The sequence below is a fragment of the Suillus bovinus genome (assembly GCF_016758785.1).
Source record: "Suillus bovinus strain UH-Sbo-P2 chromosome Unknown EDB93scaffold_79, whole genome shotgun sequence".
NCBI classification, from domain to species: Eukaryota; Fungi; Basidiomycota; class Agaricomycetes; order Boletales; family Suillaceae; genus Suillus; species Suillus bovinus.
The window spans coordinates 6,898-30,197 of record NW_024542135.1 but is presented as its reverse complement, the minus strand read 5'-3'; the positions used below and the strand labels follow the sequence as shown (position 1 = coordinate 30,197).

Sequence of the window (23,300 nt, the reverse complement as noted above, 5' to 3'; positions counted from 1 at the left end):
CAACATACAAAGGTGAATTGCCGTAAATCCTGCGTGTCTGCAGAGCACGAAACACGTCTCGGACCAAAGGCGCAGGATGCGCACCAACTTACAATATGTGATGCAAATAAAACAGTGGGCCAAAAAATGGGAAAAGGCAAGTGAGATGAAGACATGACAGACTTTGGAACATCGAGTTCTTCCAGGGCTTGCATTGTAGCGAATCATTGCTATAGTTCGATCGCCTGTCGCGGTAGGCCAAAGTGGACATCTCCCAAAGTGATTTGAATCACGGCATATGAGTTATGACTGCGCACGCCGCGGCACACCAGCCTGTTACTAAAGTTTCCGATCGAGCTCGGTACAGTCGGCTAGGAGCATCCCAGATGCGAAATTTTACGGTAAGATGAAGCTCAGGGCATGCTGTCAAGCTCATGCTTGTAAACGAAATCTGTTCTGGAGGTCTGGGCGAGAAAACGAATCCTCTGAGAATGCGCAGATGAGGGAGAAATTCAACCTAAAACATGAATCGACGCAACATACTTTGAATTTGTGTTTGTGAGCGACAATATTACGGCCGATCCGTACGTGGTGAGTGCTGCCGCTGTCGCATCAACGCCGCGTCATTTCCATCTGGGTTGGCCTGACCGAGACTCAGATGGAGATGTCATCTGGTGGAAAAAAAAAGCTCAACACAAACACGTGTATATATGAAGGCCAGGCCTCATCGGTAGTTTTTTACTTCCGACTAGGCATGGGGTCAATAATTGAATTGAACTTGATTGAACTCTGACTAGTGGGCCAGTATAACGTCACCGCCGTGGCACTGACTGCCGTAGCAAGTTGTTGTTCTCTTCCCCATTATTCTGTACTTCGCTGTTGCGCGTGCGCCGCCGCCGGACAACTCACTTGCTCTATCTTACATATAGGTAAGTCTACTAAACTAGTTCTGGCGAGCATGCAGATCTTGAAGCATGTTCAAGTTCGGTTCAGTCTAAACGCTAGTCATGCTCTCCCGAGTACTTGCACTCATTGCTGTACTATTAGTATGTATTCAAATCAGGCAATGAGGTCGTGTCTCATTTTCTAGTACAGGCAACATTCATCTATCGGAGTGGTCGTCTCGTTAAACATGGCATCTTCACTCTTCATGCACTACCCCCGTCATACTATGTAAATGGCGATGTCCAGACACACTGCACAATTCTTCAGGAGCCAGCCCATACCCTTGATTACTGTGAAGATATGACCTTTTGGGACCACCTGGATGCAGAGGGCGCTGTGACTGCCCGTTTTGTTATTGCGGGGTGTGACCCCAACCGCAAGGCATGGAACACGGTCATGGGCCCCCTGCGCAATCCCGAACCAAGGGCCTACCTTTGGCTGGTTGATACAGTGGACAATAGCTTGCAGCGTATTGAGTTGGATGAATACCCGGAAGGACATGACTTCCACCCACTCGGGCTAGAGATCACGCCCTCTCAGGATGGGGCCCCATCTGTTCTTTATGTAGTCAATCACGCACGCGAAGAGACAACGATCGAGCACTTTACCATTTCACCAGATACCCCAACTCATGCACTCTGGCAACGCACACTTTCATCGCCTTGGTTTGTGTCTCCTAATGCATTGGCCATCACCAACGAGACGTCATTCTATGTCAGTAATGACCATCTCATGACTCGTCGACTTCCTTTCCCCCTTGCACCTGCCCTGCCGCTGATTGAGAGTGTTGCTGCACTGCCCCTAGGCTGGCTTGCACATGTCACAGTTAATCCTGATGGCACAGTCACGCACGAAATAGCCGCTCTCGGTGTGGCCTTTGCCAATGGCGTCGCCATCTCCCCAGACGGCACGACTCTCGCACTGTCTTCTACTTCTCTCGGTCAAGTCTACTTCTACGACCGCGACGTAGCTACAAATGCACTCAAATACCGGGAGACCGTTAACCTCCCCTTCTTCAACGACAACATCATGTTTGACGAGGAGGGCACCCTGATCGTTACGGGGCATCCACATTTCCCGTCTCTCATTGCCGTCGCTGCCAATAAAACAGATGCGCGCGCACCAAGTTGGGCCGTCTCGCTCACTCCTATTTCAAAAAAAACCCATTTTGCGAAGAGCGCACATGCGGCGGATAGGAAATATGATTTACGTGCGCCATTGTCGGTATCAGAAATTGTCCCCGCTAGTGAAAGATGGGAGGTAGAAACACTGTTCCAGAGCGATGGAAGTGTATTTGGAACATCCTGCACGACGCTGAGGGATTCGAGGACTGGCTCACTGTACATGGTGGGTCTGTACGAGGAGGGATTAATGGTTTGTAGGCCATAGTTGGTGACTGTCTTTGGAACCTGTACGCAACTTCCACACTGGTGTCTGCTATCTAATGTACTAGTATCTGCTTCTGCCAAACAAATGCTAAATGATCTATTTTCAAGAATACTGAAATAACCATTGATGCTAGTACCAAGAAACTAGGAAAATCTCCGTGACTGTCAAGATAAGAAACGTGCGTGAGCAGCGAATGACATCATAATCTCAGAAACCTTCATCGCACATTCTACTCATACCCTTCCCAGGACTGGCAAGGCTCTGAGGGAACAGAGATCCCGTCAGTACTAGGGTTGGGGGTGAATGACACGATTAGATTTCGGAATGAATATTTTACTATCCCTTACGCTCTATTCGTGACGGTCCACAATTTCGTGAGTCACACTCAGGTCACGAATAGTAACGGACAGTCACACTGGCCGAATCTACAGTCCGCTCAGCAGACGTTAGAATCTTCGTGATTCGTGATTCGGGATTCGTGAACTTCAACAGTGATTGATTAGGACGCTACTTATAAGTCTGTGAGCTACAGTATGTACCGAAAAATTATATAGAACTAAATGCAATCATTAATGATGTGTAAAATATTGCTGAGGGAATGTATGTGGATGTGGGTATTGATGCATACTAGTAGATGGATTATGAAGTCCGTGACTCGGACTCGGATGCGCGGGTTGAGCAAAAAAATATGGTGGATGTGGTGCAGGGACACTGAAACCAGTGTAAAAAGACGGATGTGTGGAATGTGGTGGTGGCAACACTGGCAAGTGCCCAGGCTGGAAGGAACTGGGGGTTGTGGAAAGTTCTGGCGGCAAATTCTGTTGTCGCCTCGAAGTTGAAGCTGCCGACACTGTGGCAGCGCTCGTTCGTTTGCCACCGAGAAGTCCCGCGAACCTTGGTTGACTGGCACAGTCAGGATTTTCTGCAAGATGTTCTTTGATTCGTGCAGTCAGTTCAATCATTGTCCCGTCCCTGGATAGTGAAAGAGCGCCGGCAATGGTGACGAGGTCGTCCTTGCGCTTGTATGATGATAGTGAGCCGTCAAATACCTTCGTTTTGATGTCTTCCTCAATGCGCAAGAGCCGAACATCATTTTCGGCTTTTTTCTGGGCAGCTTTCTCTGCCTCAACCTTTTCCTTCTCAATGCGCTCGATTTCTTCAGCCTCGAATGCTTCTCTGAGCTCTGGGTGCGTGACGAAACGGGCGTTAATTTTCTTCGACTTCTGACGCTTCTTCTGGGTCTTATTCGCCAGCCGTTGGTTCAGCATTGAAATTTGATGGCTTGCGAGAGTGCAGTGAGCGGCAGCGAGTCGTGCACTCTGCATTGAATACATCTCGAACAATGATTTGTTCTGACCGTAGAGGAACTGGATGCTCCTCCATAAGTCTTCACGATCACTGTTCATCACGTCATCATACGACAGGACTGCGGGAAGACTTGCGGGTCCAAATTCAAATTGCAATCCAGTCGAAATTGAGCGTGTGATGAGTGAGCTCCCCGAGGCCATTGCAGGACTGTCTGTACGGTGACATTGTTGCACCAGCTGCATTTGCACATTCCAAAATCGTCACAAGTTCTAGATTATCGCTATGTTGACGGTAGAAATCACGGTCCTTGGTTGCAAAAATAAATTTTGACCCATCACCATTCCGACCACCTCCCATCTGATTGCCCTTCTCATCCATATTCCAATTATGCGCTGCGGGAATACCATTATATTTCTTATCGAGGTCGATCCGAAGCGTGAAGTATCCATCAACAGTTGTTTTGTTGAAGTTCTGAGCACGTTTCGGGTCAAGATTCCGTGGCTTGTGAGTAGAAATAGACTTCTTGGGACGAGCGAGGTAACGACGATGCCAATGCTTTCCGGGAACCCTTCCACTAATCTCGTTGACCCGGGCACGTAAATCACGAGGGTGCACAGGGCGTGCGGCACCAGATTCATGAGCCAGCCAGTCCTTGACAGCTTCCTCTTCCGATGGCTGGAGGAGTTGCTGTGACTTGGCAAAATCTCTGCGAGACATATGTAGACCCTTGCTCCGGTCGTTAAGAGTCTGCCGTGCGACCTGTACAATAAAATTAGCACTGCAGGAACTCGAAAAATACACAATCATACCTTTTGTGCCCTTGCAGCTACTGTAATATTCTTGTAAGTGCCATTTGTGACACCCATGAGTGCAGCCTGGATCCTGGACTCGTACTCGGGGTCAGTAGACGCCGCCAGCTTGCCTCGGTGACGTCCCATGGCATAGCGATTGAGCCCAGCTCAGCGCTCGCTACTTGCTCACGCGCTCACGGATTGCAGCTGCAATGAAACACGCTGTTAAATTCAATGTCCGACGTCGGCAGCCTCGGCAGGTGACACTGAAATCGTGATTTTGGCTGCTGTCACGCTGAAAACATGATCTCCACCATTTCTCAACAGATTTGTTTCGTTCCACTTGGAATATGCTAGTATATAGTATATAGAATATACTGAGTGAAGTAGCTAAGTAATTACATTGAAGTTGAGTGCTGCAGACAAAAATCACGAAATTGTGGACCGTCACGAATAGAGCGTAAGGGATAGTATTTGTTGGAGATCCGGCATAAAGTCACGTGTCACGTGGGCAGAAGACACGATTTGTTCTAGGATGAAGCACCCACCGTTTGCAAATTGCAATACACATCCGACGGATGTGATGGTAGGAATGAGGACCGTCTCTTCTGGAAGCACCGACGGCGAACAAACAGCTATACCCAACGGACGCGAAAACGAGGATTTGAACTCTATGGGTGCCGCTTCAAGGTAATTAATCCTTCCTGGCACCGATAGTCCACTTGGGGAGTGAACAGCTTATTACATTTGCCGCGAGTGCTGGAAAGACTTGTAATCGACAGCACAATGACTTCTCAGCTTGTAGGCAGGTCGATTCAGTTACTTGCCCCCTGACAGTACGACTTTGGAAGACCAGAGTGCTTCGATACACCAGCACAACTCAACGGGACCGGATTCTCGGAACCGACAGGTTGCCAGCCACACGTCCCAACGGGAGCGAAAATTTGGGATCGGCAGTCACATATTCGATTCCAACGGCAGGAAAATGAATGCACCGAAAAGCAAAAGGAAATCCTATAATGAACCAGATTCTCCAATGCCAACGGATAACAATATGTCCCCGACGCCAACGGTATGCTCCCCGTCGCCAATGGACTATCCGCAGGCAAGACTTTCCGTCGCAATATAAAAGGCGAAGGTCCATATTCGAAAACTCACCCGGGCCTCTCGTACTCTCTCGTACTCCTGCCATTTCTTATTGTCACAGATGAGGAACTCCTGACACCTGCAAAGTAATTTCAAATTCGTGATACGATCAATTATGCTGGTCAGACAATTCAATTTCAACTTACATGTCGAAATAGAACATAGGTTAAAAGAGGGCTTGCGGTGGTCGCAACTGCTGCAGAGACAGGTAGTGCACCAGAGAATCCGGCGAGACTGAAGATTCCAGTCCCAGATGCCGAGTTCACGCGCATAGCTACACACAACATAAATTCGTAGCAGGAGGATATCGAACGGCGTACTCTGGATGACGATTCCAGCTCCATACTCCCTTGGGAAAGTCTTCGTGTTTATTTTCTTATTTTTCGCGATTTCACCTAGGATTCTGCCTGCCCCCTACGACTTCGGGTGCAGAACAGCCTGCAATCAAAGTGAGGGGAATAAATGGGCAATCCAACGACAAATATCCAGGTGCCTTGCGCCATACATGCGCCGTTAAACTTGACTTTGTCCTCCTTGATTTCATCGAAACGTTGAATCGCCATCCGCTTTATTGCTCTCTAGGCCAAAAAGCTCTCGAGGCTCAACTGACGTACAATGAGGGCAGCGCTGAGGAGGACCTGCCTCAAAGTAAAGCATAGCAGCTATAAATGGATACAAGAGGTGTTGGCAATAAATTCCCGCAGCACCAGAGATCGCAAAACCTGTCTTCAGCTTTAGGAACGAAGACGCAGGCCGAGCCTGGTCGTAGCGCATAAGCGCCCACTGCGATGTGTACTATGTGTGAGCATTGCATTTCGACGGTGGGATGTTTAATTCTGAATTGTTGAAGAGGGAAACTAACTTGAACAGACTTGCTAAGCCTGCTGATGACGTCAACAAGTTTCTCTATGTCACTAAACGGAAGCAAATTTAGGTGACATCACTTCGGAAGATTTGAAACCTTAAAGTGAGACTAAGCAAGATGTCAACAACTACGATGCCGCTCACAATTAATGTTCATCCAGAATCACAAACAAAGGCTCAGCCTCATTCTTGCTTCCATCGTCCTTCGCCTGAAGGTCATGTCCAACGAGCTGACCGCTCGCCTGGCAAGTCCATTCCCGATACTGGCTGGCGCGGTTCTCCCCCTATCCCCTCATCTGATGGCGGTGATTCTGAGAAAGATTGGATATCAAAGCCACCATACAATTGGTCGCCAGCGCGTAGTGCAGAAGGCGAGGAGCTCTTCAAGACAAAATACGAATCGTCCTGCTAGTGCGGTGCGGTACGTTTTGCTTTTGCGGGCGACCCAGTCGATGCGAAGTACTGCCACTGCAGACAATGCCAACAGTTGCACGGTGCCCCCTTCCAATGGGCGGTCATCTTTCCAAAGACCAGTGTCCGGATTCTGGAGAACAACAGCTATACTCTCCACTGCTTCTCTACGACGAAAGGAGCTAGTCATCATGTCCCGTGCAAAGTCTCCTGTGAGATCTGTCGGGCGCCACTTTTCGACGAGGGGAAGCACACGGTGCTTGCATACACAAGTGGCTTCAAATTCCCCCTCATTCAAGCCCGCTTGAATGCTGCTGACCCAAAAGATGGCCAGGCGGTGAAAACAGGCGAAGGGCTCCGAGATCCGCAACACGAAGATATCCATCCTCCATGTCACTATGGTGGAGTCCCTTTTGACTTTCAACCTAGTTGCCATATTTTCTACGATCAGCACATCATGGAAGTGTGCGATGGAATGTAAGAATATATTTGCCTGGTCACCCCTCGTTCTGACATATCAGTTAACAGTCCAAAGTGGAGAGGCCATAAGAATGATAGTGAACTCGTGCAGGAGTCTTAGGCGTTATTCCTAGGTACAAGTGGTGTGATAAGGAGCTACGCGCGCGAGATGATGTTGAAAGACTTGATTAGGCTCGCAATCAGTCCGGCTACGTCTTGGAAGGAGAAGAATGTTGACGTAGTCAATCTCGATATGTCCATGGCAACACAGATCAGGCTAGCCACGAGCTTTTAACTTGATGCCATTGAGCGCAGGCCGCAAAGGAAACTCTTGATCTGTTATGGTCATAAGTCATGACACAAAGAGGCGTTGCATTAACCAGAAACGAGTTCATTGGATTGACGAAATTCAAAACAGCGATCGATCTTCGAGAGTGGAGTGATAGGATGTCTACGAGTAGGCGACATCCCAAGAATAGAAACCACCGTGATGACAGTAAGTATGGTGGAGGCTTGTACGCCGCCGAAGAGACCAAGGGTTATGATAGGTGGTCAACTGCTGATTGCTGCACCTCACTTTCGCGGTCACATCATGCGAGATGTCTGAAAAAAGTAATGGTTTCCGCGTTGATCGACGCCAGAGTTGTGTCCAGTATTCCTCCGCGCTTTTGCGCCTCGGGCGCTCTTAGTACAGCGCAGTCGCAGCTGACCCATTATGTGCTATCGCCGCAGGAAAAACATTCATAATCTGATACTGTCGGATGGACACACTCACAGTCTTGTTGGAATGATTTGTCGCTGGGGACCATCACGCCTTTTGGCGCACTGATTCGTTCAATAATGCAATATGTTTCGAGGAATAATTTTTAGAAAGCCCTCCAGCGCTCCGGTTATTTTTGGTGACCGTGTGATGTTCCAGGTGTGTCCGCACTTTGTACGGAGGATATGATGTAGTAAGTCCAGAAGTCCAGAATTGATATTTCGAGTTTTCGCATATACTACAAAATAAGATGATGACACGCTGGCGCTGGCACCCAGACCTGAAACGTGCAACATGTGGGGTTTGGAATTGGACCCCAGTATCGGGGCCTTTGGAATTGGATGATTAGTCGTGAAATACTGACGACGGAGAGCTTATAGGACCTTTGACTTTGGCTGTGCCGTCACGGCAGAGAGAGATAAACCTGCGCCAAATAAACGCATACATGGGAGTAATTTGCTGATTTATTCACACGGCGACGACATAACCCCAACGCCAGACAGGATTACAACCACCCCGAGATATTCAAAAAAAAATTAACAGGCGAAACTTTGCTATTCTTTATTCCTATCTATCCCTGTATCACATACCCGGAGCGTGTGCATGGACAATCCACAGCACTACCAACCGCTTTCCCATGCACTTCATCCTCCCGTAGTGCCTACATACGAGGAGGAGGAAGAAGAGGAAGAGAATGAAGACGAGGGCGCCGTCGAAGAACAGCTTGATCGTGAAGACGACGATCATGAGGTTGGCGTTGGGTGCGTGACACGCGTCTGATTGCAAGCATTCGTAAATACTCATATTGTATGTGCTCGTCATGTCCAGATCTACACAACATCAATCAAGTACAAATGCAGCTGGAAAGCGCGCAGGTACAGCACAACCCGACCCGCCACAAGACTCAGAACGGAAAAGGCGTCCTGGTCGGCCCCGTGGATCAAAAAACAGACGGTCACGGACGTCAGCTACTGACTTGAAGGAGCAGGCTAATGCTGCCCCAAAAGCGTCCCCGCCGCAGCACGGGTTCTACCAATATACCGCTTCTCCTACTCCAGGAGAGATACAACCACATAATCAACAATACTATGAGTTCCAGTGGCGTGTGCTGAACTTGTGTGCAGAATTCTATGGAGCAGCTGAAGAGCTTGTTGTAAGCATCTGCTGCGTGATTTTGAGGTGTTGAAATAACTTCGTCCAGAAAGCTACACCCTCCCTTGTTATTGCGCAATGTTACCAGATGGGCCCTAGCGTGAAAGTAGATCCATTGGCCATGCTCGGTGAAGCGAAAAGAATATGCGATACCCTTGTGAGTCACATAATTTTGGTTATAAAGTGTGCCTCGTCCTTATTTCTCAAAGTTGGCATCTCCCTCACGACTAACTACGCACCCACCACCTGCACCATACTTTGTACCTGGTTACGCAGCCCCCATCCCGCCGCCACCACCACCACCACCACCCCAACCTCAACCCCAACCTGGGCCATCTGCATCTTCTACAAACGGCAAATCCCCTGTCACAACAGCACCGGTAATTTCGGATCCGCAATCATTTGTTGTTTCCCTGGGTCATCAGCAAGCATACCAATACGGCGCTCCAGCATACCCCACTGCACCATACTATGGCTATGGCGGATATGGGGGTTACTATCCTCCTGTACCTGCACCTGGGCCAAGCCCAGCACCTGCGACAGGCTCTGTGAGTGGAAGCACGGGAGGTGCTGCGGGAAGCGGCGGAAACCAAGGTGCCTGGTCCGAAGAAGAAACGGAAAGGCTAAAGAAGCTTGCTGAGGAGCACCGCAACGGTAGCGGGGAAATTATATGGGATGCCCTATGCGAAAAATGGGGTAACTCTCGTACGAGGTAGATTTTTCCATATGGCATATCGGTTTTTTCAGCGGGGCTTATCACTTGACTTGATAGACACCAAATATTGATAAAAGCAACCTCACTGGGGTTGAAAGAGTCCTCGTCGCGAGGAACCAAACGAAAACGGGAGACGGATGGCCAACTTGAGCGCCCTCCACCTACAGCTCCGATACCAACGACTACAGATACCCCCCATCAGACAGTCCCGAATCCCGTTCCCACGCCTGCTTCTCAACCCGTACAAGGAACATCTGCTTCTCCAACACCTTCAACACCAGCACCAGGGTCCACGCAACCTTCTCCAGCAATTCGTCATGCACAAACGCAGCAGCAGCCACTACTACATCAACCACCGCCAACACGTACTCTTCCATATCCAATGCCGACAGTTGCTGCCACAACCTCACCTGTCATATCCACCTCGACGAATCCGACAGATCGTCCGGGAAGCGGAAATTACTACCGCACACGACCAGCACCTGTGATGAAACCTGCATCTTCAGGATCGACACATCAGTTCATGTACCAGCCGAACGGAGGGCGCCGAGAGGGTTAATTGGCACGATGTTACTGATTTTAGCGCATGGCCGGGAGTCTTTTGCTCGATAATTTGCTATCTTACTTTTTGATACCGATGCAGTTCAGTGCAGACACTAGTTTTCTACGTGTAGATATCGCGTATATGGTCGGTCGACATGTTGTGCTCTTTGCAGGCCCTGTATTCACCTGTCCAGATTTATCGTAAAACACTTTGTTACAACCGCGCAGGGATCGCGGACTTGGTATTGCGAGTCATATGCAAGCAATATGTCACATTATACTTGGTACATACGGGCGGGGGCTGCGATTAGGGCTATTTCCAACATAGTTGTTTGACCATAAACTTGATTTTTTTTTTTTAAAAAAAAAAAAGAAAATATGTCAAACCACACTGGTAGAGTACATTTGCTTCCATGTTGACCGTTACATGTATTAACTGGCCTGAGGGTTTTAATATGTATCTACAGCCTGCCCTAACGTGTCAATGGCCTCGGACTTCCGATCGATAAACTCCACCATCCTGAATTAATATTGAGGATGAGCTTTGTTGTGAGGAGTGTGTCTGTCTTCGGATAAGTTCGAAGCCATGCCCGAGATGTCAATCCTCTGCTTTAATCCCACTCAGGCAGGGGCTTGGTCAGTCATACTGAACACACACAAACTCCTCCAAAGATATTTAGCTGAATAGTAGAGCCTCCAGAACCTAATTAGGACGCTAGAACGCAAGTTCGATCTCACGGGGGGACCCTTAAGCTTCAGCGCTTGATATGCATAGCATCGCATCGATTAGCAGGCACACTGACATTATGAAATAGGATGCCGCGCGAGCAGTTGAGCACGATCCTAGGCCAGATAGAATATATTAGATTAACGGAACTGGTAGTATATCCAGAGCGAGGGTGTAAGGTGTAGTAGATATTTACAGAAACAAATGCGCAAAGAACCAGGAAAACGTGCTAGGATGCATGTGAATGAGCCTTTGAGATATGAGATTTAAGCGTATTTTTACGAGAGAAAGAAGCCCAGCATTGGTTGCATGTGTATTTGACTTGGACATGCACTTCCTCGATGTGACGAACAACGCTCTCCCGCTTCATGGGGGCTCTTGTGCAGCCATCCCATGCGCACTGGATTTCCAAATCCCCAGGCCCCTTCACTCCATGCATGCGCATGTGTTTTGAAAGATCAAAGACGCTGATGTACGCGCCACATGGAATGCCGCCGATGTCCCATAGACAGAAGGCGTGGTCAAGGCTTGAGTGTACGGTGGGATCATTGTGGTCCTGTAAAACGTCAGATCAAGATCAGCTACAGGAACCATGACGATCAGGAAAGAAGACCGACAGTCGGAATATCAAACAGGTGGCCTTGCGCTGGTAGATAATGATCTAGCGCCATCATCGTGTTGAATGAGAAGAGAATCAATCACTGGCTAATGAGAGGACTTCATTGAACTGAGAGTTAGAGGTTATATACTTCGTGCCAGAAGGCCGAGCCGCAATTGGCAGACGTAGGAACGCAGATAGTAATCGCAAGGCCACGCACCGCCAGCCTTAGTCCGTTCAAAGCGGTAAACATATCTGGCCTTAGGCCGATCTCCTATGTCGTGAAAATGAGTTTATGCAGGGAGTTCTGGTGGCTTGTACATGTCATTTCCGCTGTTTGACGTTGGCCTGCGGTTATTAATTTAAAGGCAATATGGAATCAGTGAGAAAAACAGTTAGTAATAGATAGAGGCAAAAGCTCTGCGGGGCCGCTCAAGAAGTGTGTCATGACGCCTGTAAGCTTTACCTCGCATCCTGTTCCGTAGTTACCCCGTGACGATGACGACGGGTAGTAGCTAGGAAGGGTAAACCAGAAATGTCGCAGAACTAGACGCCAAGTATCCACTGATTAGGAGCGAAACATTATCGAGCATCGGGGCCCATGGACGACTAGCTGATTGCGTCCGCACGCAATTGAAATTGAAGGACTCAATGGTGACGGATGGAAGGATGATGCACCCCGATTGAACATAATCGCCGGGGCACCTGAGGAACCACCCTGAGCGGCGATTGAACAGGGACAAGCGACATAACACAGCAACCTTAATTTGCTACAAGGTATGGCATCCATTGGGGGGTGGTTGACGCGTTTCATACATTCCTGTATTATTGATGCATTGGAATTCCTCGTAGAACAAACCCCGTTCCGCAAGAAGTTGATCAACGGATGCTTTATCACGGGAAAGTGGACGGTGGCAAGTTCACTGGCCCATACAGCAAACATCGTGGTATTTGTGGCCATGCCAGTCAATATACTGCCGGTCGTTTCCATATAAATCCCAGCACCTTCAACCCGTTTGTGTACATTGATCGCACAGAAGCCAGTCCAGCCGCCGCGATACCATTTGAAATAAGCGGCAGGAATATGTTGATTCAACGCGACTTGCAAAATATGAGCAGAACGTGCAAAAGAATTGATGAAACCCTTCAGCGTAGACTGTTTCCCGTGCACGATGCAGTCCCATGGGTCCAGGAAAGGATAGTTGGTCAAGCATCCTGTGTTATGATAGCAGGAAGAAACTATCAGGCGGAACCCTCAAGCTGTAAAGACAGGGAAATGATCAGAGCTAAAGTTTATCGTGTAAGGTTTGAGAACCTGGACGTAGTGGAGTCATTGTTCAACTGATTCCAACACCCACGGGTGCTGAGTCAGCTTGTGACCTCTTTGTCGGAAGCGCTTACTACCTCCGTTTTTGATTCAACCGGCCACAGCAGAGTTCAGCCGCCGCCTCTTACTCCTGAACCATCACCACCACCACCACCACCGTCATCCCCAGTGCCAGCACTTGCACAGACAACTTCATACAAGCAATAATTCGTCAAAGGTGATAATGTTCTCAAGTCCGACATCGAGCCGTACGCTCGCAATCACCACGCTCAAGGGCGCTGGCCTCATCGATAGCGACACACGCATGCGAGACGCTACAGTGGACAAACCTGGCGGTCGCAAGGGCCCCTCCAAGATCCGTACACACCGCACACGTCCGATTGATGCCTACAAGGAGCCTCACGGCCCTAGTCGAGCTAGCATGGTAAATATGAGACCTTTTCCCTGTTCGCATTTATTAGCTTAGTTGATCTCTCTTTGAATGTTTTCCACGTCCATGACTTGGGATTTCTGTACGTCGCTGTATCTATCGTCGTCGTATATCACCCCTTGCCTTTCCTATTGTCCGTCTATCTATCTATATCCGCTCTTCGTCTCCTTTTTGTGTAAAACTCTTGCTTACAAATGTCTGGCACCCACCGCCGCTTGCTCATGGACAGCTCGCAGCACGGACACAACCAGGCAGCGCGTCAGATGTTCTCACGATCCGCGGCGCTTCGACGGTGGGGCGGCTTCGCAGGAACGCCATCACGGCGGCAGTTGCAGGTGTAGCACCTAACAAGGCGCACGCACCAATGAAAGCAGTAGAAGTGTGGAAAGATTTCGTGAACAGACGGTGGAATCCCGAATCGAGGTTTTTGAATCTAGAGGTAAGTAGACACCTATCTAGCCTTTGAATCTCAGTGGTTGATGTCATGGACAGAGTATGATGGACGATCCAGAGATTCAGAAACACAACTTGTTGCCGCCAGGTGCCCCTGCTTCCTCAGTACGGGAGGCCTCGGTTTTATTCAAGTTAGCCTCGCACCTGAGACCTGCTGTAAGTCCAACTTTTATTTCTAGACTTGGTTGGTATTTCATACTTTGACCGATAGGTCCAAACACTGTCTCTCGCAAATAACAACATCAGCTCCGGTCAGCTCCTCTCAACGCTAGCGCACTATCTTCCTAAGCTCGCCAATTTGTCACTGCAAAATAACAACCTCAAGGTTTGGCGAGATATCGATTTTATCTCTGGACGTAAAGGGAAGCTCGAGCATTTGCGAGAACTCATACTCCTCGGGAATCCGTTGAGAGACCTGGAGATTCAGAATGGAAGGGGAGATAAGTACAAGAGGTACGTTGACAAAGAGGCTATCAGGGTCATTTAATTAACGACATTCAGTGACATGGCACGGCGTTTCACGTCGTTAATAATGCTGGATCAGGAGGCCATTGCTACTATAGCATTCGACGCTCCCGGGCCTTCGTCTACGCCTGTAACAGAAAAACGAGCTACTGCAACTACATTTCCATTCGAAATGCGCCCATCATTTATCACGGGTGTTGAAGACTCGATTGTCAGCAATTTCCTTGTTCGGTGCGTCATCTTATCTTATATCTTGTATTTTTTTTGCTTACAAAACGTTATCGTCAGGTTTTTCCCATTGTTTGATGATCAACGAGCTGCCCTTCTCGATGCATATCACCCTTCAGCGACTTTCTCGTTCTCATGTAATACAGCCATTCCGTCTCGTGCACGTATACAGGGCCTTCACGTATCTAAAGACATGCCTAATCAGCGCAAGCTTGATTGGGGTCTCTGGCTCAATAATGGCTCCCGAAATCTTAATCGCATGGGAGGCGGCGTTGACAAAGTCATTAACAGCCTCCACCTAGGTAGCGAAGAGGCTATTCGGGCAATGTCGACATTACCAAAAACGAAACATGATGTATCTGGTTCACCAGAGAAGTTCTGCATCGATGCATGGCCTGTGGGTCAGGGCGAGAACTTAAAACTGTTCATTTCCCTGCATGGGCAATTCATAGAAGGTAAGCACCCGCGATCCACGCGGAAGTTTTTGGCTGCCCTGCCTATGCTGTCAGGTGATCTATTGCTTTGGTTGCGATGCAGCGACCTTCGCGTCTTCGAATTCCTTCTTCCTCGATCCCACGTCATTGTGTTCACAACTGACTTTTTCCTTTCTCGCAGAGCCTTCGCATGGCATTCGGTCATTCGACAGGGCGTTCGTCCTAGCTCCAGCGCCCCCAGGTTCTCGGTAAGCCGCCTTTTCATCGTGCGCGCTCGGCATTTGCCATTGACGCAATGACCAATCTGACAGGGCTAAATTAAATGGCTGGGACGTTATGGTCCTATCAGACCAGTGGTCTGTGCGAGCATACTCAACCCACGATGCATGGCATCCAGGACCGATGCGTGTGCAAGCTGGGGATGCTATGCCGATGCAACCGACTGGGCAACCGACAGGGTCTATTGCATCATCATCTTCATTGATCCCCGCCAGTGCGCGGGTGCAGCTAGAACATACTATATCGACTTTTGTAAGTATTCGCTTCCGTGGTCCATGTAATTTTACTTACGTCTTCATCTCCGCACCATTGACTTGGTTAGTCTGAGCCACAGCGTAATCTGATCATGCAGATCTGCGAGCGGACGGGTCTAAATGCCAAGTACGCCGTGGATTGCCTAGAGAACAACGCGTGGGTTTTGGATCGTGCCATCGCAAACTTTGAGCAAGTCAAGGTAGGCGGGATTTTTAGAGTGTTCTTCAATGAAGGCTTTACTCACCACTGTTTGTCCAGGGCGTGCTGTCACGAGATGCATTTCTGTGAAGCAATACGGCGAACTCCCTTCTTGCAATATTATCGGTTCATGATTATTATTATTAGAAGGTTCAATTACGAAGAGTTCACGGATATCGTTCATGGACTTTTAGGTCAGGGATATCCCATGACTACTCTATATACATTTGGCAAGCTGAAAGTACTTCATGCAACATCGTATCGGTTTCAATGTAAAGTTTTTCATTATCATATTAATATCATATCACGAAATATTTCGATTTGTTGCACAATGAACTCATAAGATGGTCTTGCTACATGATTTCCCAGCAGAATCAACGCCACTAGCACCGCCCTGCATGACGGGTTGGGTGATTTTAAGTTTTTGTCGTCGAGACTACTACCCTGAAAGACAGAAAATGACAGATTGACTTGAAAGGTTGAATGCTAGTACTGGTATTACTCCTCTATATAGATGAATCCTACAATGGAAAGCGAACAAAAGAAAGACGCGGATGTGTATTGTTTGTTTTTACCATTATGTTTTATTTTATTTTTTACGTGATTGCCTCGAGGCCGGTCGGACAAGCCGGCTCGAGGGCGCCTGCAACTATGAGCCTCATCAGAACATCAATGAGAAGATGACCTTGAGAAGACTACTTTTTGCCTCGTTGTGCCCCATTTGAAGTCATTATCTGTACGTATACAAAACTCAAATCATCCTTCAACGACACAAAATCAACTCTTCTTTCTTCTCCTCACCGACTCCTCATCCGCCCTACGACCAACGCCCATAACTCATTCTCTCTCACACTCGCTGCGCGCTATTTACGACTGACGACTATAACATCATGATAAGTCGTGTACAACGCTCTTTTGAAAACTTTGCTTTGCTACAGGCTGCCTCAGAGGGCTCTGCTGCTGCAGTTCGCGATGCACTCCAATCTGGAGCTGACATTAACGCGTCTGACAACACTGGCAGAACTATCCTGACATGTGCCCTCACAGCTGATAGGTCAGTCGTCCTCCAACGCGTTGAAAACGTACCAAAACTCACTTGGCGTGTTCAGGTGGGAGACTATCGACGCGTCTGACGCGTCCTTTTTGTCTGAGGATCGTCTTCAAGTCCTCCGCATGGCCGTGTCGCATCCAGAAATCTCATTATTTACGCTGAATGCACCCCAAGACTCAATAAACGACGTCACTCCTCTTGGCATGGCAGCTTGGCTTGATATGCCCCAAGCAGTCCAAGTTCTTCTAGACTGCAGCTCAGGCGCTATCTCCGTCGACGCCGAGGACACGGATGGTGCAACACCTCTCATGTGTGAGTCTCATCTGACAACTAGCAGCTATTTTGAACTCCAATTGACGACGGTAAACAGACGCAACACGCGACGGCAGGTTGACTGTCGTCCAGCATCTGGTACGTTATGTTTAGCTCGCGCGGGCTTCACATACCTAATTACTATTCGCTAGCTTGCTCATAATGCTAGACCCGATCTCAGAGACCGAAATCATCGATCTTCGCTTCAATTCGCTTTACCCCATCCGCGCGTCTTATGGACATGTGAACAGGCGCTTCGCAACTACCGCCTACGTGAATATCAGGTAACCGATCTGTAGCGTACGAGTCTGGGCCAGGTACTGATTCCTGTAATAGAACGGAAACAAAAGATGTCTTTGCAAGCCCAGCCTCGCTATTAACCACCTATCACCGCATACCTCCAATCACCTCAACTTCGTGCCGGGCGTCCCACCTGCCTCAACTTTTTCATCTGAATCTATACATCTCGTCACAGACTCTGTTGTACAAGCTGTACTCGCTGCTGATCTTTCTGTGCTGTACCCCCTGCTGTTTTCACAATCCTTTGAACCTTCCCCGTTGGACCCTGGACCGGTTCTTATAAATGTACCCGATCTGGAAGGATGGAGCGCCATCCACTATTGCGTATCTGTACCAAATCCCTCTATCGAGATCCTCGATGCCCTGTATCGCGCTGGCGCCGACGTCAGCTTGTTCACTACCGGCGAGCACTACACGCCTCTCCACTGTTTTGCACGCCTTGCACGCGTTTGTGACGACATTCCAGAAGCACCCCAGTTTTTGTATCAATTCGCTATCCATCTTATCCGCGATCTCCGTGCACCACTCGCGGCACCCGACAAGCATGACGAAACTTGTATTCATGTAGCCGCCGAGCACGGCGAATGTCTTGATGTACTCCTCGCTCTTCTTGATTGTGACACCACAGGTACTGTTCGCAATCTGCGTAATTCCCGAGGGTGAGTTCATTTGTGTTTCATGTTTCTCCATCGGGTTCATAACAAATTTGCCACAGCCTTACAGCCTTCGAAGTCGCACGCCCAATCTTCCGTTCCGCATTTAGTCCTGACGGACAGTTCATCCGTCCGGAGTCGTCTCTCTCAGATCGCACTATTAGGCCAACAACGTCGAGTTCTATTACATCTGTCACCTCTTTCACGGACCGCACTACCCCGCTTTCCCCACCCACGATCCGCATTCCCAATGGCCCGGCCTCACATCTTCCTCTTGATTTTGATGTGACTGCATCCGCGGACCGCTTGCTTGAAAACTTTACCCTGCTCTCGACCGAAGCACAGTTTGTCCGTGATCATGAGGGGCTTGATCGCCTGACCAGCGTGGTGAATGAGACCTCGCAGCTCGGGTGTGATGTGCTTGCCCACTTCAGAGGACAGGTAGACGATGCTGCAAGTGATCTACGCGATATGCGGGCAGCTCTCAACACTATCGATCATTTGTGGAATACGACTTCGCATGATGTGGAAGAACATCTTCGTACACTTCCTGATGGGCGAAGTCTTGAGCACTTCCTGGAACGCAGACGCTCGCCTAGGGACTCTGAAGACTCACAATCCACTGCAGTAGAAGTTCAACCAATTTATGTCAAGTCTATCCTGAAGGAGACAGAACCCAAGGTGTACGCTGATGCTTCTGTTCTTACCGATCCTTCGGCACCTGTACCTCTCGAGACGACATCTGCATCCGGCGCACGCACTGTTCCTTGGCCCGAGTGGTTGGATAGCTTCATTCTTAGTGCAGACTCCACAACATACAAAGCGCACCTCGCGAATCTCATTGAAATCGAGCGCGAATTGTTCTCCCGTGAGGCGATGAGCTCGCTCGAAGAAAAGGTTCCCAACAAGGAGACCAAGCTCAAGAGCCTCCTGCGCAGTCGCAAGCGCTACGAGAAAGTTGAGAAAAGCGGAGCGTCGAAGCTCAAAGCCTGGCTGAAGAAGAAAATCATGGCGGAGAAACCCTTGAAACTGCAGATCGCGTACGACCTTGACGGCGAATGTGCAGTCGGGACGGAGGTCAAGGTGGACTTTACGCAGCTCTCTATCACGATCTCAGATTCAGAGAAGCCCTCAAGAGTCCCGTCGTCGTCGTCCCCGTCTCCTTCAAGTGATAAGCCTCACCCCTCCCAGGTGGTCCTCTCTGGTGCAAGTCGTGACTTGTCAAGTATCGACGAGTGTCTTCATGGAGTATGTCAGTTTCCGCCATCCCAACTCATGTGACTAATGAATTTATTCTAGGTTGACCATTTGATTTCTACTGCCTGCCATTCCATTTCCCGCGCCGAGCGCATTATCAAACGCTCCATTAAAACGCGTGAAGCAATGATTCAAAATCTCCGTTCGCGGTACCCTCCTGCCTACAACCCCATCTTTGCATTCTCCCTTGCCCCCTCTGTATATCCCGAGAACTGCTCGCGCTCTTTCTACCTCTCCCCAGACAGTGCCACCTCCTCACGATGCTCTTCCGCCCAGTCCTCAAGCATATCCCTAGCCGCCACCATACACGACGACGAAGACGAAGACTCACGAGCATTGCGCAGGCTTCTCCTGCGAAAAATTAGCGCACACATTGATGGCGCTTTTGACGAGATCGACCGCGCAAATGTATGGTTGCGTATCGTCAAGAGTGTACTGCGCGACCTCAAAACGCGAACGACAGCATAGGAAAATGACCCAGAAATCGATTGGACAAGTGTTGTATGTTATTTGTGTAATGTATCTGTATATATTATTGCTTCATCTATAGACTCAGCTCAGTATCTTACCCGCATCTCTCATCGCATCTGTACACTGTATATGTATGTACGCATCTCGTAGACACTGACATGTTGTTACTTTTCGATATTCCATTGCTTTGCCTTTGTGTTAGGTTTTTTGTGTTAGCAATCATATAATGTGCACACGAAAAATATGAGATCACGATTCAAGTATTCCCTCAATCCCCACGATTTGTTGCGGATTTGCCACGCTTATACCAGTATCTTCGTCAACTGAACACATGTACAGACCTCGGAGAGGGCACTAGGATGACAAATGCTATTCATGTGTCGATTACGTACCTATTCTATTCATCTCTGGAACTTTGGTATCATGCCAACACAATGCGATGTATCATCTTGTTGAGTACGTTCTGCAGGCTCGAGACAACGAGGCAGAGATAATGCACATATGCAGCGATAGACTCATCGGTGCGACAGTCTTTATCAAAGCAGATCACGTATAGCCCCGAGCGGCGGGGATTACGCATGACTTTATCGCTCCTGTTCAGGCAGAAGCATGGAACTCGGCATTGAAGCAATTACGATTATCCCCTGAGAACACGACGCTTTCCGATGCGGTACAAATCAGTCGCGACAAATGGATCATCCGCCCCAACTCAGGATCGAGGACCGTAAACCTTGGTTTGTTACGAGATGCTGCTATTCAGAAGTAAGTTTGTGGTATAATCCGCAGTGATACATCACGGTGTGGGTTTGCCAAGACCTACTCTCCATTTCAAATCTACTTGAATACACCATATCAGCATCATGACGAAACCCTAAATGAAATTCTCGTGCTCCCTGCAGATGACAACCCGACAAGTGTTACTACACTTGTAGCGTGTCTCTTGCTATACATCACTGCCAGCCGACACAAGGTCGCGCTCCTGGAATATGATGGTGGTAAAGGACGGTCCAGAATCGGAGTTGACTGCGAGTTGAGCGTCATATTCCCGGACACTAAGGATGAGACGTGGTCCTAGGACGAACATCTGTACAGATAAGAAAATTTGAAGAATACCACCATACACCTCGGAGCCCACGGAGGATGAGTACTATATAATGATGAGCAGTGTCACAAGCGTTCGGACTCGACGATAGATCAACTTACAAATAAGGTTTGAGAGAGGCCTAAGGCATAAACAATAGCAGAGCTAGGACGTGAAAATGTTCAGCGGAAAAACTGATTATATTCAATTGTAAACTCACATTACGAAGTAGATCATGGGAGTTTTTATTAACACCACGAAACAATCGACAACAATCCATCCCGTTGAGAGTTGCAATTCGCGGAAGTGTTTTACAACAATCCAGACTGCAAGACACAGTATAATGACCCCCCACGCAGTGGAGACTATCCAAATCATAGATATAAGAAGATAGGCGGCTCCCTCATAGTCATATTGACAAATATAGGAGCCAGACAGGACCTGCTCCTCTGAAATTCGACCGATGAGTCCTGCGCACTTCAACCTTTCATTTATAATTGAAGCTTACCTCCAGAAACATGGAGGGTGACTACTGCGGCGAGCACTGCGCAGGCGATCGTGACAGGCAGGAAGATCGCAATGAGGAAGATAAGCATCCTCCTGGATCGCCGATACATGGCATATAACCGACTGCTCACGATGACTGCATGATGTTTCATTCGGGTCGATACCACTGAGGTAACGGAGCTGGATAACATACCACACAACACGGCAACTATCGACACAGTCATCCAATTTTGTGTGAAGTACATGACAGTGCCTGAAAGAACCAGTTAGCGATGAATGTAAGAGGACCAAAAGACTTACAACTGTTAAAGTCAGGTTCAACTAACCAGCCAGTCGAGAATCTTACTCACCCCTACATAGGAATGCAGGTAATTAAATAAGAATAGCAAGTACCAGCACAAGACACTTACTGCATCTGACACTGACACCGACGGAAGACCCGCTGTATGTCATTGGTGAGAAGAGACAAACACAGTGGATGCGAGGAGACATACACAGCACAAGAGCGCTAGTTGCAATAATGATTGATTAGCATAGCGCCAATTTGTAAGCCTTGCAAACATACACGGCATATGGTAGTCCAGCGTAGCGCACCTAGAATGTGTTGAAGTCAGCACATCTTGCCAGCTACGCTTGCAGCATAAGTCACGTACGCTGAGATATAGAATAGTCATATAAGACCAGCGTTGTCTCTGCCTCGTGTTAGTTGTATACACCCGCTGATGACGTGGTAAACTGCAATGCTCACCCAGATCAGTTCAAACTACAAAAGCATTGTTAGTGAAACGGCTGCTTGCTCGGTGATAGCTTCAACTTACCTCTTGTCCGAATGTCAGTGCTGGAAATATTAATATTGTGAGCACATCAGTGGTTCCGCAATACTAACTTGCTCACCCCAATCGTATACGAACGCAACAAGAGAGGCGACTGCAAAACCGCGGTCGAGGTTAGATCAAGGTATCAGCAAAGTAATCTACGAACCTAAAAAATAACTGCACAAACGATATGAATTAATTATTGGCCATAACATGGGGTCATCTGATACCACAGTCATATTGGAGAGAAGGGCCTGAGTGAGTGTGGTAGGTTAATGAACATATGACAATGGCTTTTGCGCTAGATATACCATTACCGAACGCCATGTGTGTCGCCGAATAGGCCATATCGGGATGAATGCACTTTCCTGCCACATCGTTTGACCAAAGCAGTGTCGAACACAAGGAATACATCACCTCGAAATTTTGAAAAGCTGTCCGTTAGTTCCGGAATTTGACTCTCGAGAGCTTGCTGCACTTGCATCAGCTCAAGAGTTCCATAGTATCACATGAGGAGGCCATCAGTCTGACACAGGTTATGGAGTGATGCGCGGTCGCATCATGCACACGTGTCTCCCCCTTTGGTTCGGTCATCAGGCTATAAATTTATAAGGGTAAAAAATGTGGTAAGTATAGTGTGACACTCTGGTGCTATAGGCTGTGCATGCATGAGCAACCGATCAAGCACATGGCACATCAACTTGCACAGCCAAATAACAGTCGCCCACGACTCAAACGAGAGCCACGAGTTACAATGTACAATCACGCGCAGGGAAGCCTGACCTCTGAGAACGTTACGAGACCCTTCGTTTGATGTGGTAATTGGAACGTTTTGAGCCGTGACTCTGCCTATGATATTTATTTTAAGTAGAACGCGATATCAGTCAAATAACTCACCATGTGAGAATATCATCACGGACAGGGTTTTAGTAGAATTCGCGAAGTAGTCTGATGCCGTTGCACCCTTGTAAATGCAGGGAAGGACGTTGGATACGAC

At 48.4% G+C, this 23,300-nt stretch overlaps 8 protein-coding genes across 8 annotated transcripts; 5 read left to right on the top strand and 3 right to left on the bottom strand.

The window, feature by feature from the left end:
- Window positions 1-937: 937 nt before the first annotated feature.
- Window positions 938-2,313, top strand: EDB93DRAFT_1242782 (uncharacterized protein; the record flags this gene model as incomplete). The annotated part of the gene is made up of 3 exons (XM_041452060.1): window positions 938-1,025; window positions 1,070-1,365; window positions 1,393-2,313. The coding sequence occupies 3 exons, from the start codon at window positions 938-940 to the stop codon at window positions 2,311-2,313; spliced, it is 1,305 nt and encodes a 434-aa protein (XP_041303213.1).
- A 474-nt stretch (window positions 2,314-2,787) lies between these two features.
- Window positions 2,788-4,631, bottom strand: EDB93DRAFT_1173788 (uncharacterized protein). Its single transcript, XM_041450431.1, has 3 exons — window positions 4,431-4,631; window positions 3,835-4,380; window positions 2,788-3,031 (listed from the first exon to the last, which is right to left on the bottom strand). Exons 1-3 carry the CDS (start codon window positions 4,557-4,559, stop codon window positions 2,870-2,872), a joined length of 837 nt encoding a protein of 278 aa, XP_041303212.1. The 5' UTR covers window positions 4,560-4,631; the 3' UTR covers window positions 2,788-2,869.
- A 1,322-nt stretch (window positions 4,632-5,953) lies between these two features.
- Window positions 5,954-6,136, bottom strand: EDB93DRAFT_1093112 (uncharacterized protein; the record flags this gene model as incomplete). Its single annotated transcript, XM_041446485.1, has 1 exon — window positions 5,954-6,136. A coding segment is annotated over one exon (183 nt), but the record flags the coding sequence as incomplete, so codon positions are not given.
- Window positions 6,137-6,555: 419 nt separating this feature from the next.
- Window positions 6,556-7,413, top strand: EDB93DRAFT_1242781 (uncharacterized protein; the record flags this gene model as incomplete). The annotated part of the gene is made up of 4 exons (XM_041452059.1): window positions 6,556-6,824; window positions 6,897-7,105; window positions 7,241-7,310; window positions 7,362-7,413. 4 exons carry the CDS (start codon window positions 6,556-6,558, stop codon window positions 7,411-7,413), a joined length of 600 nt encoding a protein of 199 aa, XP_041303210.1.
- Window positions 7,414-8,655: 1,242 nt separating this feature from the next.
- EDB93DRAFT_1322923 (uncharacterized protein) lies at window positions 8,656-10,839 on the top strand (the record flags this gene model as incomplete). The annotated part of the gene is made up of 5 exons (XM_041454971.1): window positions 8,656-8,813; window positions 8,881-9,205; window positions 9,254-9,361; window positions 9,414-9,916; window positions 9,977-10,839. 5 exons carry the CDS (start codon window positions 8,656-8,658, stop codon window positions 10,476-10,478), a joined length of 1,596 nt encoding a protein of 531 aa, XP_041303209.1. The 3' UTR covers window positions 10,479-10,839.
- Window positions 10,840-11,418: 579 nt separating this feature from the next.
- Window positions 11,419-11,860, bottom strand: EDB93DRAFT_1254728 (uncharacterized protein; the record flags this gene model as incomplete). Its single annotated transcript, XM_041453667.1, has 2 exons — window positions 11,419-11,745; window positions 11,807-11,860. 2 exons carry the CDS (start codon window positions 11,858-11,860, stop codon window positions 11,419-11,421), a joined length of 381 nt encoding a protein of 126 aa, XP_041303208.1.
- Window positions 11,861-13,179: 1,319 nt separating this feature from the next.
- EDB93DRAFT_1232776 (uncharacterized protein) lies at window positions 13,180-16,291 on the top strand. The gene is made up of 10 exons (XM_041451305.1): window positions 13,180-13,538; window positions 13,774-13,983; window positions 14,037-14,153; window positions 14,209-14,450; window positions 14,499-14,693; window positions 14,751-15,145; window positions 15,306-15,372; window positions 15,436-15,655; window positions 15,726-15,857; window positions 15,917-16,291. Exons 1-10 carry the CDS (start codon window positions 13,338-13,340, stop codon window positions 15,944-15,946), a joined length of 1,809 nt encoding a protein of 602 aa, XP_041303207.1. The 5' UTR covers window positions 13,180-13,337; the 3' UTR covers window positions 15,947-16,291.
- A 227-nt stretch (window positions 16,292-16,518) lies between these two features.
- EDB93DRAFT_1322921 (uncharacterized protein) lies at window positions 16,519-20,142 on the top strand. Its single transcript, XM_041454970.1, has 7 exons — window positions 16,519-16,910; window positions 16,966-17,219; window positions 17,278-17,318; window positions 17,372-17,503; window positions 17,556-18,178; window positions 18,235-19,420; window positions 19,472-20,142. The coding sequence occupies exons 1-7, from the start codon at window positions 16,747-16,749 to the stop codon at window positions 19,895-19,897; spliced, it is 2,826 nt and encodes a 941-aa protein (XP_041303206.1). The 5' UTR covers window positions 16,519-16,746; the 3' UTR covers window positions 19,898-20,142.
- Window positions 20,143-23,300: the final 3,158 nt, after the last annotated feature.

What these genes read in the sequence shown, in the direction of transcription:
- EDB93DRAFT_1232776 (XM_041451305.1), top strand. Translation starts at nt 13,338, where the DNA reads ATGTTCTCAAGTCCGACATCGAGCCGTACGCTCGCAATCACCACGCTC. An exon ending in CCAGCGCCCCCAGGTTCTCG is followed by an intron (nt 15,373 to 15,435) that starts GTAAGCCGCCTT and finishes CCAATCTGACAG; the next exon opens with GGCTAAATTAAATGGCTGGG. An exon ending in CAAACTTTGAGCAAGTCAAG is followed by an intron (nt 15,858 to 15,916) that starts GTAGGCGGGATT and finishes CTGTTTGTCCAG; the next exon opens with GGCGTGCTGTCACGAGATGC.
- EDB93DRAFT_1173788 (XM_041450431.1), bottom strand. Translation starts at nt 4,559, where the DNA reads ATGGGACGTCACCGAGGCAAGCTGGCGGCGTCTACTGACCCCGAGTAC. An exon ending in TAGCTGCAAGGGCACAAAAG is followed by an intron (nt 4,381 to 4,430) that starts GTATGATTGTGT and finishes TTTATTGTACAG; the next exon opens with GTCGCACGGCAGACTCTTAA. An exon ending in GTGCAACAATGTCACCGTAC is followed by an intron (nt 3,032 to 3,834) that starts AGACAGTCCTGC and finishes CTTTTTACACTG; the next exon opens with GTTTCAGTGTCCCTGCACCA.
- EDB93DRAFT_1322921 (XM_041454970.1), top strand. Translation starts at nt 16,747, where the DNA reads ATGATAAGTCGTGTACAACGCTCTTTTGAAAACTTTGCTTTGCTACAG. An exon ending in TGGTGCAACACCTCTCATGT is followed by an intron (nt 17,220 to 17,277) that starts GTGAGTCTCATC and finishes GACGGTAAACAG; the next exon opens with ACGCAACACGCGACGGCAGG. An exon ending in ACCGCCTACGTGAATATCAG is followed by an intron (nt 17,504 to 17,555) that starts GTAACCGATCTG and finishes TTCCTGTAATAG; the next exon opens with AACGGAAACAAAAGATGTCT.